We start from the raw sequence: 19,265 nt of genomic DNA on the forward strand, positions 1-19,265 counted from the left end.
ATATATATATATATATATATAATCACAATAATATATTCAGTGTAATTTTATTTTGAAAAAAATCAAATGTATACATCATGCAATAGTCTTATTACCCTTATATTATATTATGGAGATAGAATCGTACGGCTCGAATACAAAAAAAATTAAATATGTAAAGGAAATATAGTAGCAATATATCCTTTTTATCTTTCTTTTTTTCTCTTCAGTTGGGAATAATATTTTAATTTCTAGGGTTTTGTCATTTATGATGAATAAAAGAAAATCTGATGGCTAAAGCCTTACCCTACTGGACAATAAATAAATGAGGTCCTGTTGTAAATAAATTACTATGAGTTAGTTGGTGCCCTACACCCATTTTTATCATTATAGAATATAGAATGTTTATTTTTATGAAAAAAAAAATATTTTCAATTATAAAATAGATTGGATAAAATTCATGCTCGATTAAAGTATATAACATAGATAAATAGAATGAAAAAAATTAATCACCACAAAAAGGTTGAGATTTGAGAGGTAATGAGGTCCTATTGATTTGAGTTTGGAAGAATAAAATGAAATTATAAGATGTTAAAATCCATCCCTCTTTTTTTTTTGTCGAGTATAAACTTGTGTGTGCACATGATACATTTTAACTAAAAAATTTACTAGGTAATTAATTAGGGATCATTTGGTAATTGATTTGTTTTAAAGAAATTTGACTATATTTGAAAAATGATAAAAGATATACTAATTAAAGTGTTTAACTTCTAACCGTTCGCGTATAAAAAAAAAAAGTGTACTATGATTACTCACCTAAAAGAATTACAAAAAGAAAAAGAGATAATTAAGTTACTTACTACACTATATTAAAATATAGTGATTATACAAATTCACAATATCAATGTACTATAATTTTGACTTAGCAGCATGTAAATATTTAAAATTCGTGAATTATTTAAAGGTGAAGGAAACATGTAGTTATATTTTACATGAAATTCACAAGTAAAATGTTGTTTGTCATTATAAAAGTAGTAGTATTTTTTCCCAACAAATAAAATGCCGACATTGCTTTTAATTATGGAGGACCCCCAAACTTAGCTTTCAAAATTTAAATCAACTTATCCACTTGCTCGATATAGTATTGAATGCATCAATTGATCCCATTCATATGATGAATTGTTTTTATTAAACATATTCAACAAATTTTTTGCGTGTATTTTTAAACCCTCATTACGTAAAATGCGTTAACTATTTAAAATATATCACATTTTTTAATTATACGTATTAGTGTTAATAAATCATAAAATTCAATCTTGCTAAATGCTAATGTGTATAACAAAAAAAAAAGTGTGGTATATATATAATGGATACTTGAGAAATATACCTGCACAAGAAATTTTTTAAAATTTGAATTGAAAATATCTATCAGAAGGATTATTTTAGGGTTATTGTGAATAAATGTAAATTAATAAATTAAAGTTTTGTAGCGCAGTGTATAGTAGTATCAAGTATGGAATTGATTTTCCATGACAACATAACGCTAATTAAAAAATCTTAGGCACACAAGAGTTAAGGGTAAACTAAAAATTAAAGTAGGTAACATGATGCCGGGTAATTGAACATTGATTCAAGATATTTTCTATATCTTTTTTCAGTGTTTATCATGAAAAAAAGCACACTTTAAGGCATAATTTCATCTCCTTTGAAATGATAACGAAAAAATTAAACGTCAAATTCCTAAATTATCATAAAGACTCAAACACATGAGATGCATAACACTTTTTAAACCTTTGAAAGGAAGTGTTCAGTTTGATTCTAATGGGACATAATATGTAGTCAATACTTATTTAATATGATTTGAATGCATATATACTTACAAAAATAAATATTTATATTGTTTATATTATAGAAAATTCCATATATATATAATTATGTCTCGTGTTTTTTTAAATTTAAGCACTTAACATGCTAGTAAAATGAAAATAATATTCAAACTTATATTAATGAAATGTGTAGTATCTTTTTTATAATTTTGATGTTCAAGCTATTTAGCATGCACCAAGACTAATTTCACACATATCTAGTACTATTTTTCACCATTAAAAGTGATAACACTATCAATTAAGACTTGAATAAATGAGAAGATTCATACGATCATGTGGCGAAAATATCGAAAATTAACTAGCACACAATTCTAAACAAAGAAAATAAAAAAAAATAACATGAACATTTAATTAGATTCGACTAAGCCTACTCCTCCAAGTAAAATTAAATTGTTACGAAAATATCATGTATTAACCAGAAAAAAGTTTAAAATATTTCACATTAATTCACACTTTTACAACAATAACCAAAGTTTAGGGGTCAAATATACAAAACTCACATCTTTTAAGATAGAAAGGAGTTTTTAACAAAACCCCTCATATTTAGACCCAATAACAATTCATTACTCATCAACAAAAACAAGAATTCAAAACCCTAGCTCCTCACTAAATCCGTCGTCTCTTCAAGTTTCTCTGTTCTGCAACTTTTCACCGTTGATAAAGAATCATTATTTGAGGTATGTTTTTTTATATTCAAATTTGTTTTAGTTTCTTTTGATGTGTTAAAATATGTAAATTTTGTTTTTTTTCTCTAATTTTACCCAATTGCGATGTATTGTTCTCTTTCGATCGATGTAATATGCTTCGATATAGAAAACCCATGTTGGATTCTGTGTTTCTGATTTGGGTTTCGTGTGCTTAGGAAAAAACACATCAATTCATTGTTTATGGTGGGTTAATTGAGCTGGGTTTACTCTGTTGTTATAGAATATGGTTAACAATACAAAACCCATATTGCATTCGGTGTTTCTGATTTGGGTTTCGGGTTCCACATCTTTTGCTTAGGACAGTACACACAAATTCACTTTTTAATGTTTCTTTTTTTCTTTCTTGTTTAGAAATGAAGTGTTGTTGATTTTGAGAAGTTTTTATTCTTCCAGAGTTTGATGGTTAATTACTCGGGTTTTACTTTTTTGTATAAGGATTCTAGTTGTACTTTTTTCTTTCTTTCTTGGAGCTGATTGTGTTGTAAGAAAGTTGACGCAACGTTAGAAAAGATTGACTTTTACACGAAAGTGCTAAATCTTGGACCTTGATAGTTTGAAAAATGCCAATCCCGCTTTGTTCAGTTAAAGGAGTGTTTTCTTTTAATTGAGGAGAAATCCTGGTTTGAAATATTGACTTGTAATTGATAGGGGAACAATAAGTTTAAATCTAGAGCCACATGAGCTGAGAAAGTGTGCACAACTAATTATGAAGACGTTTTATCGAACATCATTTATACCTCATGATCTACTTGAATAGTTCTTTAGTACCTTGGGATCTCCTAGAGCCCAGTCAGATTTATCTACTACTCACTTCTTAACTCATTAACACTACTATCTATAGAGTTGCCTCTTAGTGAGATGAATATCAGGAAAATGCAAGGTCGTGCAAGTTTTGATCTTCTGCTATGGTATTTATAGTCGGGTCATATATAAGAGGTCTTGAAAATATTAGAAACCAAAAGAGTTGTCCAGAATTGGCTGATGCGCCGGAGGGGCGTGGGGCTTTGATGGCTGAGCTTGCAGGTATATAATCAGAGTTCAGAAAAGCTCCTAAAGTCCAGGGTTTGAATCCTTTCTTGTGAAAGTTAAACAGTTCCACTTGTGGAGTGTGGTGGATAGGCCTGCCAAGGACGTAGCCAGTTANAAAAAAAAATAAAAAAAATATTAGAAACCAAAAGAGTTGTCCAGAATTGGCTGATGCGCAGGAGGGGTGTGGGGCTTGATGGCTGAGCTTGCAGGTATATAATCAGAGTTCAGAAAAGCTCCTAAAGTCCAGGGTTTGAATCCTTTCTTGTGAAAGTTAAACAGTTCCACTTGTGGAGTGTGGTGGATAGGCCTGCCAAGGACGTAGCCAGTTAATTGGTTTTATGGTCTACTACTTAGCATAAGATTCACCACACTCCGCATGCAAAATTGTTTTAATATTTGAACTCTGAACTGCATGATATCTTCCTGGCTGTGCTACTATCAAGTAGTAAAGAATATCTTTTCCGGTTACATGCTAGTAGCCCATTTATATTCTTGATGGCAGGCTTATAAGAACACTCTGAAATACAGTCATCTTAATAGTTGAATTATGACACCTATAAACTGCAAAGTAATTGTTTGTTGGAGACTCTAGGAAACCATTTGAATGTGTCAACAGTTAAAGCGCTTGCAGGTGAAAAACTTGGTGCTATGTGATGGCTGTATTCTGTTCAATTTTCTTTACCTATGTGTATACTGTTTACTGCAACCCTTTATGTCAAACTACTCTGCTGTTGCTTGGGCAGTATGGTTGTATACTGGTTTTATAAGTTGTATCTTGATAATTTGCCGCTTTTGATATGCTACAGAGTAAGTAATTGAAAATGAGTGGAACAGGAGAGAAGGGATCAACAACCACCAAGACTCCAGCAGATTTTCTCAAGTCTATTCGTGGACGACCTGTTGTTGTCAAATTGAACTCTGGTGTTGACTATCGAGGTTAGTCACTCTGATTTGCTTTTGCTTGTTCTTGTTGTTCTTTTAAACTGACTGTTCTTTTGTGTATGCATGTTGGTTATATGTAGTTTTGTACTCAATAACACAACGAAACTCTAGTGTCATGTATAAGATTGTCGAATGTACTGTCCATTCCCTATTCAAGCTTTGCATTTAAATACTCTAATAATTTAGTAACAGAGCAGCAACTGATATAGTCCTTGAGATTTGATTTTTAACATAGAAAGGAAGTTCTATTGTTGTGAAATTAAGTGTAGTATTTTTGACATTTCAAATATTAATTGGTCAGTCTTGTGTTATATAGGTTACCGACATTTGTTATTGACTGGTAGTTGTCTGCATACATAGACTAAACTACAGACTGGGACTAATTTATGTGTAATAAGCATCTGACAGATGTTAAAAAGATATTCTGCTTCGTAGGTACAAATTGTTGTAAATTTACCTCAAAAGTTGGTCTTGATTGTAGGTAGCTGTGACATGCAATTTATAACTATGAAGGAGAATCTATTTAGAGAAATTAAGAGTGTTTTTTCATCTGGTGTTCTCTCTCATTCACAGAGCAAAGAAAGTAGGCTTTTTGCCTACCCAAGGGATTGTTTCTCTGCAACCAATGCATGTGTAATGTGAAACTTATCCACCTATTTATCTTAGCCACCAGCGATAATAACTGCTTGTGAACCACTCCAACTTTTTACCTGTGTGCTTGCATCTTTAGGTAGAAGTTTTCTTGAGAAAGTAAATGCTCTCTACCTAAAACCTGTGCTAGCCTTCACTTTCTTTGCTTATTGCTTATGCTTTTTTTTTCCGGTGGTAGTTCATTTCTTCACAATTCATGACGACAAACTCAGCTTAATTATATTCTAAGTTTGTTATTGCTTGGTGCAGGTATCCTTGCCTGTTTAGATGGATACATGAATATAGCAATGGAGCAAACCGAAGAATATGTTAATGGGCAATTGAAGAATAAATATGGTGATGCCTTCATACGTGGAAATAACGGTAAGCAAAAAAATCTAGCTGCCAACCTTCGTTTAGTATGCCTGTGCCTCTAATGATCAGAATGTAATATTAAGAGTTTCTCTGCTTGTGCAGTGCTCTACATCAGCACATCAAAGAGGACACTAGGGGAGGGAGCTTAAATCACGCACAAGATTGACTGGCCTTAGTTATCCTGGCTACTTTGATTATGTAACTGGCCTTTCTTCAACATGTCCATGAAGTTTCCTCTTAATGTTGTAATTTGTGTAGGTTTTGATAGATCATGGAGGTTATCTTAATTGCTATTTCTTTATTGAGTCAATGACATTTTTCGCATTGCCAAGATCAAGAAGTAGCAGCTTTTCGTCATTGATTTGAGTTTTTGTTAAGCAGTTTGATGCTGACTTTGTTTTGGATAATAGATGCATATATAATTTACTTGCCTTGAATTCTGCAAGAGTTAAGTTCTTCTCTAACCTTGAGATATCTCAATGGCTTTGCAATTTAGCAAATGGGAATATTTACATTTTCTATGAAGAATTTAGAATGTAGGATAGTTGCTACATCAAGATATTATATTCTTTCTTTTTAGGAATAAAAAGGTATGAAAATGATTCTCCTTGCATGAAAGGCAAGTATTTACATTGTTTAATCCCTCAAGTTTAGTAGTATAGTTGGTTGTACCAAAAGGACACAATTCTACTAATTGACCAGGCATAGATCTCTTTATCCTTTCTAAAGTGTCCTAGTCATAAATGGCTTTGGACTGTTTTTCTTTGAGTCGATGGTCTATTGTGAATAGTTTCTCTACCTTTAAGGGCAGGGATACGTTTTATGTTCATTCTATGTTCTCTGGACCTCACGATCTATTGAAAACTGCTGAGGTAGGGGTATGCTTTGCATTCATTTTATTTTCTTCGGACCTCATGGTCTATCGGAAACAACCTTTCTACCTTTGAGGTAGGTATAAGTTTAGTGTTCATTCTATATTCTCCTGACCTCATGGTTTATCGAAAAAAGTCTCTCTACCTTTGAGGTAAGAATAAAGTCCGCGTTCACTCTACATTCTCCGGACCTTAATGTTCACTCTATTCTATATTCTCTGGACCTCACTTTATGAAAATTTTATATATTTTAGTAACTTCATGAAAAGTTTTGCCCATAGATATACTATTCCTACCTTCCAAGCCTCATTTCACATCCAAATAGATCTCTTTCCAAATATATAATACATAAATGTTTTCCTCTTGAGCTTTCTCCACCATTATTACCTTATTTTTTCTTTATCTTCAAATTATGGTGTTCAAGAAAATTGGTGAAGGAGTTCTCCATGTTATGAGTGAAGCCATCAACATACTTGGTCTACCTTTCCAAGGTCTGGTCTTCATTCAATCTTGGTATTTATTAAACTAACTAATCGAGATGCATAATATATGATTTATTAAGGGGAAAACGCTCAGAGATACAATCATATAATTTCAAGATTTCTTGTATTCGTATTCATCGTGTTATGTAGAGTGATCATATATAATATGTTAATATTATAATTCTTTTAATGTTTTTTGTAATTTATTTTGCAGGAAGAGACGAAGAAATTGAAGATGAAATAATAGAATTATGTTATGACAAATATTTTAGAACCACAATGGCTGATTTTTACCATTCAATTTGCGATGCGGTCGAGTAAAATAGTTATTCATATTTACCCAAATTCATATATTATAGTCTAATATTGCCTTTAATCAATCACAATGAAAAAAAAAAGAAAAAAAAAAAAAGACTAACTTTTTTTTTCTTTTTTAGAGAAATTAATAGAAGGAAGGGACGTACACAATTCAAGATTCCAAGCACTGCAGCTATAAAACGAGTATATCTGGTAAGTTGTTTTGTGATTTTACTGTTATAGCGGATAAAATTCTGTTATTTTACTGATATTAAAAATAATAGAAATTAACCGTAGTAGAAATAATTTTTCAGAAGATAGAAAAACAGTTTTTCCCCTAAGCACTTTTGGAACCTTACCTAAATATACATTTTGATGCTCTAATATTAGTTTATCGAAAACAATATAAATCGTTATATTGAGTAAAATTCAATGATGATACGTGACTATTTAATTACCCCCTCTTTATCATTACTAAAAATTAATTCATAAACCAAAACTTAATTTATTATTATTATTATTATTTTTTGGCAGAAGCACAGTGTGAAAGGAAAGAAAATGACAAAGGAAAAATTTGGATTATGTATGCATGAACTATATGGTGAAAGTGGAATTACTGGATTTGGAGCAAAAGAAACATTATATTATTTATTTGGAGTACCAGCCACAGCATTATTCATAAAAAATAGAATAAAACCACAAGCAATTTCTGATAATGATTTTATTCCTGGTGTTACTTCTGCTACTGTACTTATTCTTTCTAAATTTAATAAGATCTAAGAAATTAATTTCTTGAAATTTTTAATAATCAATGTGTAAATACAATTGCAATGAATTTTACTCTTGTTATTCGATTCCAGTTATCTGTTTAAGTTGTATGCACTGATGATATTATAAAACATATTTTACACAATCATGTTATATATGCTTTAGTTAGGAGTAAATATATATGATATTACCAAGAGTAGCTAAGGCATATCTAGGATTTTTAGTTTATCGGTTTTAGATATTTAGAAAACGCAGCTCACTGGGTTCTTTTGATAAATAAATTACTCATACATAATTTGATCCAAAGTTGTTGAGTTCTATATAATCCGTAGGTGAAACTCTTGTTCGGTCCCCGCCAAGAAATGTGGAGAGATAGATAGAAATATGATAGTTCCACCTTTAATTTGAATTCACATATTCTAATCGTTATGATAGAAAAAAATTTCTTTAATAGACCTTACACTACACGAATTTAGATGAGTTAAAATACTATTGTGACTTGCAAGTACTAAACACCCAATGAGAAATGAAACAAAGAAAATATAAAGTGGTAACTTTATAAATGTGACAACTAATCTGCTATCATAGGTTAAACTAAAAACTTTCATAATACAATTTATATAACTTAAATCTTAGCCTGTTAATTAAAGGGTTAATTAGGTATTTTCAAGAGAAGTTAATGATCTTCTAATATGGAAAAATTAGATAACACCAAACTCTCTCATCCCTCCAAATGTCATAAAACTTCAATTTCTTAGCTGTTTTAACGCTAATTTTAGCTGAAAAAGTCTTCCCTCTGAACCATCCAAATAACACAAAAAATGAAAGAAAAATAACCTTTGTTGACCCAAAATTTATACCAAAAAAATCTTCATACATACATATATATGATGTTCAACTTTTTTTTTTTTTTGGATCTTCACTTAGTGTCCGATGTTCATATTGGAGTCCAACTATATCTGAATCACGCATTACATGCTTCATTCTGGATATAACACTCACAACATAATTTTCTCCATACTCAGAGTTCGAACTCGAGACAACATATCCCGCTTATTATAATATAAATATTTTCAATCCATCCACTAGTTGATTGTTCTTCCAATTGCATAGGAGTATTATTTTCAAATGAATTAGACTATAGTAGGCCCCATTTTGACCTGCACTCTCACATGTTTAAGTCCTTATTATCCCAAGTAGAAAAATTATATTTTATATATATATATATATTCCATGAATCATAATTATTANNNGAATGTGAATGTAATTTCTAATTTTGTTGTTGTCTCCTTCCTTACATCAAAAACTAGGAAAATAGAATGAGAGCTAACAAATAGGAGCAAATAGAGATTAATTTTGTATCTAATTTGCATGTCCATGCATGATCATAAACAATAAAACATTTTGTCAATGAAAAAAAAACAGATCAAATCATTAGTTTTTGATTGATCAGACAGAAAAAAATGTGAAGATCAAGAAGAAATTGAAAAGTGAGATATATATATAGAGAGAGAGAGACATGAGGGCGTGGGAGGCAACTATAAGGATAACACAAGCTGCAACAAGGAAACGTGCTAACACGATATTTTGTACACAAGGTTCATCATCACCAACAACAGAGGAAGAAAATGAGGAGCAGGACGATCACATTTACGCGAATGGTGAAATCTTCCATGCTGAGAGGTTTCTCCCAAATGGTGATTACTATAGTGGTTATTGGCTTGACAATTTCCCTCATGGACAAGGTAAATATTGGTGGACCGATGGATGTATGTACGTTGGAGATTGGTTTCGTGGCAAAACTATGGGCAAAGGCATCTTTAGTTGGCCCTCTGGTGCAATGTACGAGGGCAATTTCAAGACTGGATTTATGGATGGAGATGGTACCTATACGGGGCCTAATGGTGATACCTATAGGGGTTGTTGGATCATGAATTTGAAACATGGACATGGGGTTAAGGAGTACGTTAACGGAGATTGTTATGATGGTGAATGGTGTAGGGGATTACAAGAAGGACAGGGGAGGTATAATTGGAAAAATGGAAATTATTATGTTGGTGAATGGAAAAATGGAACTATTTTTGGTAAAGGCAAAATGTATTGGACTAATGGAAATGTTTATGAAGGGAATTGGGAAGATGGATTTCCTAAAGGAAATGGTACTTTTAAATGGACTGATGGAAGTTTTTATGTTGGAAATTGGAGTAAAGATCCAAATGAACAGAATGGTACATTTTATCCATCTACTTCATTGTTACAAACTGGTAATCTTGAATGGGATCCTCAACAAGTTTTCAACGTCGATTTGATTGAATGTACTATCTGTCCACCTGAGAAAGTTCCTATTTTGCCTTCACAGAAGAAACTCGCGTTATGGAGGTCATCTAAGGCTGTTGACAGCAACATTAAGCCTAGGAGAATGTCGTTGGACGGGAGAATAGATGCACCTCCTGTTGATAGGGAGTTTGGTAGAATTCGTTTATCTGATGTTGGAGGAACTTCTGCTAGTACTTCTTATTATTTGGACGATTCCATCGTTGGCTTGCAGGATCCTGATGGATATTTAAGAGGAAGTCCTATAAGAATTCCTAAAGTTGTTAAGAGACAAGGCCAAACTATTTCCAAAGGACATAAGAATTATGAGCTTATGCTTAATTTGCAGTTGGGAATCAGGTAGTAAATTTAACTCGTTTTTCGTCTAATTATATTAGTAAATGTACAAGTTACTTGTGTTTGTTGTGCATTTTCAAAGATCAAAGTTGTGATTTTTCTTGTGTAAATTATCGATAGGGTATCAGTGGGACGGCCTGGTCCTCCACCATCACTAGATCTCAAGCCATCAGCGTTTGATCCTCGAGAGAAGTATTGGACTAGATTTCCAACAGAAGGATCCAAGATCACACCTCCTCATCCGTCTTGTGAATTCAGATGGAAAGATTATTGTCCGAAAGTTTTCAGGTAAGGCTTCATTTCTATTACTTGTTGAAAATGATGACTTTAGAACGCGTTGGAACTAGTGATCATCGATTGTGATGTTCCTCAGGGCATTACGGATGTTATTCAAAGTGGATGCAGCTGATTATATGATATCGATTTGTGGTAATGATGCCCTCCGGGAGCTTTGTTCCCCTGGAAAAAGTGGAAGTTTTTTCTACTTGACAAACGATGATCGATATATGATCAAGACAATGAAGAAGGCAGAAACAAAAGTAAGTCTCTAAATAACTGCAATTTTTTTCTGCAAAGATCAGTACTTCCCCTTCTGATTTTACTTGCCAATGGATTTGTTAGGTGCTATTAAGGATGCTTAGCGCGTATTTCAATCATGTTCGCGCTTTTGAGAACACCCTTGTGACTAAGTACTATGGCCTGCATTGTGTGAAGCTAAGTGGACCAGCACAGAAGAAGGTATCAGACATAAAGTACCATAACAGAAGTCTAATAGAGTCAAATCTCTCTATAACAACGTCATTTCTCTGAATATTTTTTGGCTGCTATAGTGAATTGCTGTTATATGAAAAACGGCTTTAAAGAAAACTTGGTGATTATAGTGACATGTTGTTACAAAGACTGTTAAAGAGAGGTTTAACTGTGGAAGTTCAATGTGAACAACTTTAATATATTCATGAATGGTTTTAGGTACGATTCGTTATCATGGGGAACCTCTTTTGTACAAATTACTCAATTCATAGACGATTCGACTTGAAAGGATCAACATTTGGAAGAATGACAGATAAACCAGAATCCGAGATTGAAGCAACAACAACCCTTAAAGACCTTGATCTCAACTTCATTTTCAGGTTACAAAAGACATGGTTTCAAGAATTCCGAAGGTAAAAATTTTGCTTTGGAACTTTCATGTCGAATAATGTAACTATCCTCTGACATTTGAGACTCAACGTTTCATTTCAAGTGTAAAACACATGTCAGTAAATGATTTTTGCGACATTCTGCAGGCAAGTTGATAGGGATTGTGAGTTCATGGAACAAGAGGGAGTGATGGACTATAGCCTTTTAGTTGGTATCCATTTTAGAGAAGCAGATAGTACTGAAGATCAGACATCTTCTGGTTCTGGAACACCTATTGGTTGGTTCTAACTTCATTTGAATCATAACAACAATTCTTCCGTTTCAATTTGTTTGTCTTACTTTCATTTGTTTAACTCGTTGCAGATAATGGAGGCTCGGAAAATGAAACATTTGCTCGTGTCTCTCGAGCTGATATGGATCAATTGCTTCTTGATCAGGAAGGGTAAGTTTTCAATCCCCTGATAATCATCTAGTTACATGAACTATAGGTACTATGCACCGGGCACTAGACTTGCTCTTTGTAACAGTAAAGTCACTGAACTAACTATTTATTCGTCGTTTCTTGATCTTTGTGTCAAAAATTGCAGGTGGGCTAGCATAAAACTAGGAATAAACATGCCTGCAAGAGTTGAAAGGACAGAGAGGAAAGCTACTGAAGCGGAAACTCAGCTAATCGGAGATCCAACAGGAGAGTTGTATGATGTGATACTGTTTTTCGGGGTCATAGACATACTTCAAGACTATGACATTACAAAGAAGCTAGAGCACGCGTACAAGTCTATGCAATGTGATCCAAACTCAATATCAGCAGTTGATCCAAAGGCATACTCAAGGCGTTTTCGCGATTACATATTCAAAGTTTTTATAGAAGATAACTGACATGAAAGTTAAAAAGAGGGCTTCAAGCTAGCATAGGACTAAAGTACTATTTGTTTGTTGTTTTTGGAAATTATTTGCAGTTGAAGATTAGAAGGAGAGAAGAACATATATATATACACTCTTCCTTCACTGCATTTTATAGGTATACACAAAATACAGAATGAGTTACTATTGTATAGAAAAAGTTGTAACAGATATGTTGCTTGGAGTCTCCAGAAATGTTGTCGGATCCTTAAAAATGAACTACTTTTGGAGGACTAGGCATGTAACTGTCGATATTTTTGAAGTGTCCGAGCAACATGGATAACAGAAGCAACACAAATGTGATTTATAAGTTGCATTACTTACATATATGAAAATTTGTTGTTTCAAGGTATTTGCAGGGAATTAAGGATGGATTTTAATGTAGAATTTATTTGAATTAATCAAAGTTCCATTTACTAATTCATTTGGGTTTCTTAACCCTTCAGTTTAGTATGATTCATGAACAAGTTTTACTGATATTTTTATTATCCTCTAGAAATGTGTGAAGAGCAAAAGGAAATGATCTCTTCTGTCCATTTAAAGTTAGATTAGAAAAAAGAAGACACTGTAAGATCATACCTCATGTGTTATTGTTTACTAAGTTCATGTTGATAGATATGTCACCTGGACTTAACTCCATATAAGGAGACCAAAAGATCCCATCCACCACCGATGTGGGAGACTTAACAAGTGTCAGGGTAACCTCCATACTGACAAAGCCACAACTTGTCTATACTTCACACTGTTCACACACACGTGATAACTGGGTTGTCTCCTCGTTAGACATGCTCAGCTAGCTCAAATATGTTGTCTTACTAGGGCAAACTAACATAATGGTCAACCCCCAATGTAACCACCATGATTCAGCATAGGTATACAAGAAAGAATGAGAACTATAAGGCTTTCTTGATTCAACTCTTAAATTTACTTGGTATTCTCCATTGAACCATCAAGAATCAGGAAAATTACATGCATATCAATGATGCAAGTCTAGCAGAGAAGTACAATGTCTAATGCCAAATGGCTAGAATAACAGCAATGACTAAAAGTAGTAGCAGCGCGCCATCTCCTCCTGGCAAGATGCCTAACCTGTCGAAAAATTAACACCAGATAAAAAATGTTAGTAGAATTTCCTGCTATTATTTTGCAGTTTATTAGACAACATCATAATTGGTTTCTTATTTCTATAGCATAAGTCTATCTTTCTATATTTACTAGTGGTACTATTGGCATACCTGAGTTTTCTCCTGTACTGATAAATGTACGTCATCACCGGAGGAAGGATGCCAAACAGAAAGCAGTTGGCGTAAATCCCAGCAAAATCAAGAGCTCTTGAAAATGTAGAGGGAAAGAAAGAGCCAATGAGAACTGGCAAAGCTAGAACAAAAGGAATCACAAGGCTTTGTAAAGATTCAAAACCAGAGTTCACTCTATTTTCTGAAGCATTAGCATTCTTGATTCCGCTATAAGAAACTTTCCCTGCATTTCCAAGATTTTGCCTCAACTTAAATGTGGCTGAACCAACTTTGCCTACTACTCCTCTAGAAGGGCTGGGACTGGGACTGGGACTGGAACTGGAACTACTAAAGATCAAATCCAAGGTATCAACAACCTGTTTTGGAAAGCTAACAGCATATCCTATCAAACTAGTGGCTAGTGCTGAAAATGCAAAACCTTGAACTGCTGGTAGAGCAGAGGAATTGACAGAGAGCAAGAGTGAGATCGGGTCGCTTGAGACAGATGAAGCATTGTGACTAGATAGTCCCAAAACAATCAAATTCCATGATACTACCATGACTAAAGGAATAGTCCCACCTACAATTATTGCTTTTCTAGCATCATGTACAGTGTTTCCAGCAATTTTACAAATAAAAGGTGTGATAACATGGAACCCCATTGTAAGCACAGCCACAGGAATAGCAGGCAAAACTGATGAAAATCTCCAAGAAGCAAATCCAAAAGAATCAAGAATACTCATTCTCCCAACAAATATTCCAATTACAACTAATGCTGTAATGGAGAAAAGCATTGTAATGCATAGACACCTATTGGCTACATCAATAACCTTAAAAGGTAACAAACAGAGAACTATCCCAACTAGCGATGGAAACAGCCCATTAGCAAGAACATGATTAATCTTGGGAAACCACTGAGAAATAATTGAGCCAATACCTGAAACACAGGCTACCAACAAAGCAAAAGTTAGTGAACCATAAACCAAAGCAACAAATGACCCAAGTTTGCTTCCTAATGCCTTGGTTGCAAGACTAGTAAAGCTAACTTCATCAACCTCATCTTCCTCCATAGCTGCAAAACTAAGCTCTGCCACAAGAATGATAGAGGAAATAACATAAACCCAAGTCAACAAAAGAGATATGGTTGATGGAATTGGACCAGATTTTACAGTTGCTGCAGGTAATCCCAACATTCCTGGCCCTACAGCAGTACCTACAATCAACCCCACAGCACCCCAAAAGCTTTTTTCCTGAACCACTTCAATCTTTTCTTCAAGATTGCAACTTCTAGGTTCATCCACATTCAAAGAAACAGCTAAAGATTTGTGCTTTACACATAGATTATGACCTATAGTGGGATTAAAGAGTCCTTGCTTAATGGTTGGAACTTTTAAGCTTTTACCATGAGCTAGAAACTTAGTATGAGAACTAGGGTGGCTGAAAAATTGAATCTTGAATTGCTGTGAAACAAGCATTTTCAAATTTGATATACCCAAATATTCTTTTTTCAAGATACCTTAAAGTCTCTTACTTATCAGTGTAAAAATGAGTTCTTGCTGGCAGTTGACAGGTAGCACAGAAAGAAGAAGAATTTTGAATGGATTTTTTTTATCAGTTACCAAAATACAACAAATGGGGTTGTGAAAAAGGACTAAAGGGATAAGAATTGAAAAATTATTTGCAGAAAATGAAAAAGTGTTAGAACTGAGTACTGACAAATTACAGCTTCCAGAAACAGCAGGGGCCCTTAAGCTGAATATTCAGGCGGCGGTGACAAAATTATGTGAGGGTTTGGTTTCATTCTTGCCTAACCACGTGCTAAAATTACTAAGTTTTTTATTTAAGGAGAATCTTGTATGATTCCTAGACCCTACCAAACAGAGCAGCCAAACTTCATAGAATTTTTTTTTGGTGGCTTAATCTTTACAAAAAGTATAATTATGTTTATTCCTACTTCTTTTAGAGATGTCATTCAAATACTCAATCATTTGGAGTTCTCTTTATTTATTTTTTATTTATAAACATACCCTTCTAACTTGATTCAGTTGATATTTGAATGTGTGCAAGTAAACATTTAAATTTATATAAAATTAAATAAGTATACACACATATATTCTACGTAGGACACATGCGTCTATTTATGTAATCATATCATATATATATATATTATTTAAAAGAGAACCCTAGGCCTCCGCCTATGTGGCGCCAACAGAATCCAGAATTCCCTTTTAATTTATTTATTTCTAAAACTAGCCTTTCCCTTTCATTAAAAGTTGCGACTTTTATGAAAAATTGTGACTTTTATGAAAAGTTATGATTTTTATGAAAAGTTGTGACCTTTCCGAAAGAGTTGTGACCTTTCTGATAAGGCAGATAAATATTTGTTCACACTACCCTTTATTGTCTATAAATAGAGGGATTTCCTCTCATTTTAAAACAACGAAAATTCTGAACTACTTCTTTTTCTTCTTTTGCACAATTAAATATTCATGTACTTTGCTCATGTTGAGTGACTCACTTCACCGTTGTTTTTTGTATCAATACACTGGTGAATAGAATCATTATATCATGAGAAAATCTATTCCTTTAAACCTCGGGTAATAAAGGACAATAATTTTCTTAAGGGTACACTATATATTTAGTGGGCTCGATTTTTTCTTTTTTGTTTCATTCTATCCTGATATTTTTTTTACAGTCATTGATTTATACTTATTTTATTAATTATTGTTTTTGAGTATATCTTTTAAACTTTGTTGTTTATGTTTCTGCAAAGTTATTGTTATAAGTATTTGTTAATACAGATTAAATAACAAACGTTAATTGAGTATTTATTCAAGTTTTTTCTACTAAAATTGTTAAAAGTAGAGTAAAAATATTGCTTAAAGATCTCTACTACCCTATCTTGAAGACAAAATTCAAATTTGGTATGTCATTGCAAGCACATAAAGATCTTAAAAACTTTATCGCACATTGATGTGTGAAGTGAACCAAAAAAAGAAGACGAAATTTTAATAAACTTTTGACATAAGCTCAAGGATGTGCCGGATAACCTATAGAGGAATATGATTAGACTGCAACCTATTTTTATCCCAAAGACATAGATAACTACACAAATTAATTGTTCATATTCAATATGAAATATGAACAGATTTCTCAAGTTTACTGCAAGTTATAAATACTTTTCTTGAAGTAATATATGTGTTTTCGACACTGTGATTGGAATAGAAGTGTAGTTTCAAATTGAATTTCATCACTTTTTTCAGCCTTTTATAATTTATTTATTCATTCACCAACAATTATTTATTTATTAAAATATTTAATATTACCGGTTGATGTTCATTTGATTCCTCAAAAATATCAAATAGTAACACTTCTTGAAAGCAAAATGATAAATTATAAAATTCAAATTAAAAATGATTGATTGAAAGATAAATGATAAGATGTTATAATTATCATATTCCTTTGTAGTATTTTAGTTTAAATGACCGATAAATTTTAAGTATTATTTTACAAATTTCGTAATATTAAATTTTCGCGTGAGTAATTTTACTAATATATATATATAAAAGAGAACCTTAGGCCCGCCTATGTGGCGCCACCACAAATCAAAATTTTCTTTTAATTTATTTTCAAAACTACCCTTCCCACTACAGTAGGAACGTAGTTTCAGCCTTCAACAAATGCTTCGTCTGTTCATTTTGTTACCACTCTTGCCGCTCTTCATAAACGTTGCGCTTGTTTATAAGACCTGCATATGCGCCGTCATCACAAATCAGGATTCTTATTTATTTTATCCTTCTTAAAAGTCATAACATTATGGAAAAGTCACTACTTAGTGGTTGCGAATACTTATAATAGTCGCCACTAATAATTTATTCTAGTGACAAGATTAATCGGCTCTAATACCTATAATAGTCGCCACTAAAAGAATGATTTAGTGCCAAAGTTAGTTGCCACTAATAGTGTGTTTCAGTGGCAAATATCTATAATAGTCGCCATTATACCTTTAATAGTCGCCACTAAAAGTATGTTTTAGTGGCAAAATTAGTCGCTGCTAATACCTATCCACTAAAAGTATGTTTTAGTGGCAAAATTAGTCACTACTAATACCTATGATTGTCGCTACTAAAAGTGTGTTTTAGTGGCAACATTAGTCGTCGCTAATACTTATAAAAGTCGCCACTAAAGTATGTTTTAGTGGCAAAATTAGTCGCTGCTAATACCTATATAAGTCGACACTAAAAGTATGTTTTAGTGGCAACATTAGTCGCCAAATACATATAAAAGTCGCCACTAAAAGAATGCTTTAGTGGCAAAATTAGTCACCGCTAATACCTATAAAAGTCGACCCTAAAAGTATGCTTTAGTGGCAAAATTTGTCGCTGCTAATACCTATAAAAATCGCCACTAAAAGTATGCTTTAGCGGCAAAATTTGTCGCCGCTAATCCTATAAAAGTCGCCACTAAAAGTATGCTTTAGCGGCAAAATTTGTCGCCACTAATACCTATAAAAGTCGCCACTAAAAGTACGTTTTAGTGGCAACATTAGTCGCCGCTAATTCCAATAAATGTCGCCACTAAAAGTATGTTTTAGTGGCAAAATTAGTCGCCGCTAATACCATATAAGTTGCCACTAAAAGTATGTTTTAGTGGCAACATTAATCGCCGCTAATTCCTATAAATGTCGCCACTAAAAGTATGTTTTAGTGGCAACATTAGTCGCCGCTAATACCTCTAAAAGTCGCCACTAAAAGTATGATTCAGTGGCAAAATTAGTCGCCGCTAATACCATATAAGTCGCCACTAAAAGTATATTTTAGTGGTAACATTGTTTATTTTCAAAATTAGCCTTTTCATTTTATAAAAAATTGTGACTTTAATGAAGAACTGCGACTTTTATGAAAAATTGCAACTTTAATGCAAAGTTGTGACCTTTTCGAAGGATTGCAACTTTTCCAAATAGTTGTAACATTTTCGATAAGGTACAATAAACATTTGTTCACACTACCCTTTGTTGTCTATAAATAGAGAAATTTCCTCTCATTTTAAAACAACAAAAATTCTGAACCTCCTTTCTGCACAATTAAATATTCGTGTATTTTGCTTCTGTTAAGTGACTCACTGACACCATTGCTTATGTTACAGATCTTGATAAATGATAAGATGTTTAATTTTCATTTTCATTGACATTATTAATGTTTTTTATTACGTAATTTTGTATGTCAGATAATGTAGTGTTTTAATTTTAATGACGGATATGTTTTAAGTATTATTTTATAAATTTCATGATATTAAATTCATGCGCGACGCGCGGATAGTTTTATTAATTTTATACAGATATCTATATAAA

General features: G+C 32.9%; 4 protein-coding genes across 4 annotated transcripts; 3 read left to right on the top strand and 1 right to left on the bottom strand.

The window, feature by feature from the left end:
• Nucleotides 1-2,390: 2,390 nt before the first annotated feature.
• LOC125865086 (sm-like protein LSM36B) lies at nt 2,391-6,000 on the top strand. The gene is made up of 4 exons (XM_049545258.1): nt 2,391-2,542; nt 4,408-4,537; nt 5,444-5,557; nt 5,651-6,000. The coding sequence occupies exons 2-4, from the start codon at nt 4,423-4,425 to the stop codon at nt 5,695-5,697; spliced, it is 276 nt and encodes a 91-aa protein (XP_049401215.1). The 5' UTR covers nt 2,391-2,542; nt 4,408-4,422; the 3' UTR covers nt 5,698-6,000.
• Nucleotides 6,001-6,768: 768 nt separating this feature from the next.
• Nucleotides 6,769-7,994, top strand: LOC125865085 (uncharacterized). The gene is made up of 4 exons (XM_049545256.1): nt 6,769-6,911; nt 7,117-7,219; nt 7,340-7,412; nt 7,734-7,994. Exons 1-4 carry the CDS (start codon nt 6,833-6,835, stop codon nt 7,977-7,979), a joined length of 501 nt encoding a protein of 166 aa, XP_049401213.1. The 5' UTR covers nt 6,769-6,832; the 3' UTR covers nt 7,980-7,994.
• Nucleotides 7,995-9,486: 1,492 nt separating this feature from the next.
• LOC125865083 (phosphatidylinositol 4-phosphate 5-kinase 6-like) lies at nt 9,487-12,841 on the top strand. Its single transcript, XM_049545254.1, has 8 exons — nt 9,487-10,640; nt 10,758-10,925; nt 11,011-11,176; nt 11,259-11,375; nt 11,607-11,800; nt 11,924-12,054; nt 12,141-12,219; nt 12,365-12,841. Exons 1-8 carry the CDS (start codon nt 9,487-9,489, stop codon nt 12,654-12,656), a joined length of 2,301 nt encoding a protein of 766 aa, XP_049401211.1. The 3' UTR covers nt 12,657-12,841.
• Nucleotides 12,842-13,604: 763 nt separating this feature from the next.
• On the bottom strand, nt 13,605-15,549 carry LOC125865084 (uncharacterized). Its single transcript, XM_049545255.1, has 2 exons — nt 13,916-15,549; nt 13,605-13,769 (listed from the first exon to the last, which is right to left on the bottom strand). The coding sequence occupies exons 1-2, from the start codon at nt 15,388-15,390 to the stop codon at nt 13,691-13,693; spliced, it is 1,554 nt and encodes a 517-aa protein (XP_049401212.1). The 5' UTR covers nt 15,391-15,549; the 3' UTR covers nt 13,605-13,690.
• Between the last annotated feature and the right edge of the window lie 3,716 nt (nt 15,550-19,265).

This window comes from Solanum stenotomum, chromosome 5 (assembly GCF_019186545.1).
Source record: "Solanum stenotomum isolate F172 chromosome 5, ASM1918654v1, whole genome shotgun sequence".
Lineage (NCBI taxonomy): Eukaryota > Viridiplantae > Streptophyta > Magnoliopsida > Solanales > Solanaceae > Solanum > Solanum stenotomum.

Bases quoted from the DNA above. Each gene is read 5' to 3' on its own strand.
- LOC125865084 (XM_049545255.1), bottom strand. From the start codon at position 15,390: ATGCTTGTTTCACAGCAATTCAAGATTCAATTTTTCAGCCACCCTAGT. The intron at 13,770-13,915 runs GTATGCCAATAG...ATTTTTCGACAG, and splicing joins CAGTACAGGAGAAAACTCAG to GTTAGGCATCTTGCCAGGAG.
- LOC125865085 (XM_049545256.1), top strand. From the start codon at position 6,833: ATGGTGTTCAAGAAAATTGGTGAAGGAGTTCTCCATGTTATGAGTGAA. The intron at 6,912-7,116 runs GTCTGGTCTTCA...TTTATTTTGCAG, and splicing joins ACTTGGTCTACCTTTCCAAG to GAAGAGACGAAGAAATTGAA. The intron at 7,413-7,733 runs GTAAGTTGTTTT...ATTTTTTGGCAG, and splicing joins CTATAAAACGAGTATATCTG to AAGCACAGTGTGAAAGGAAA.
- LOC125865083 (XM_049545254.1), top strand. From the start codon at position 9,487: ATGAGGGCGTGGGAGGCAACTATAAGGATAACACAAGCTGCAACAAGG. The intron at 11,376-11,606 runs GTATCAGACATA...GAATGGTTTTAG, and splicing joins GTGGACCAGCACAGAAGAAG to GTACGATTCGTTATCATGGG. The intron at 11,801-11,923 runs GTAAAAATTTTG...GACATTCTGCAG, and splicing joins TGGTTTCAAGAATTCCGAAG to GCAAGTTGATAGGGATTGTG.
- LOC125865086 (XM_049545258.1), top strand. From the start codon at position 4,423: ATGAGTGGAACAGGAGAGAAGGGATCAACAACCACCAAGACTCCAGCA. The intron at 4,538-5,443 runs GTTAGTCACTCT...TGCTTGGTGCAG, and splicing joins CTCTGGTGTTGACTATCGAG to GTATCCTTGCCTGTTTAGAT. The intron at 5,558-5,650 runs GTAAGCAAAAAA...CTGCTTGTGCAG, and splicing joins CTTCATACGTGGAAATAACG to TGCTCTACATCAGCACATCA.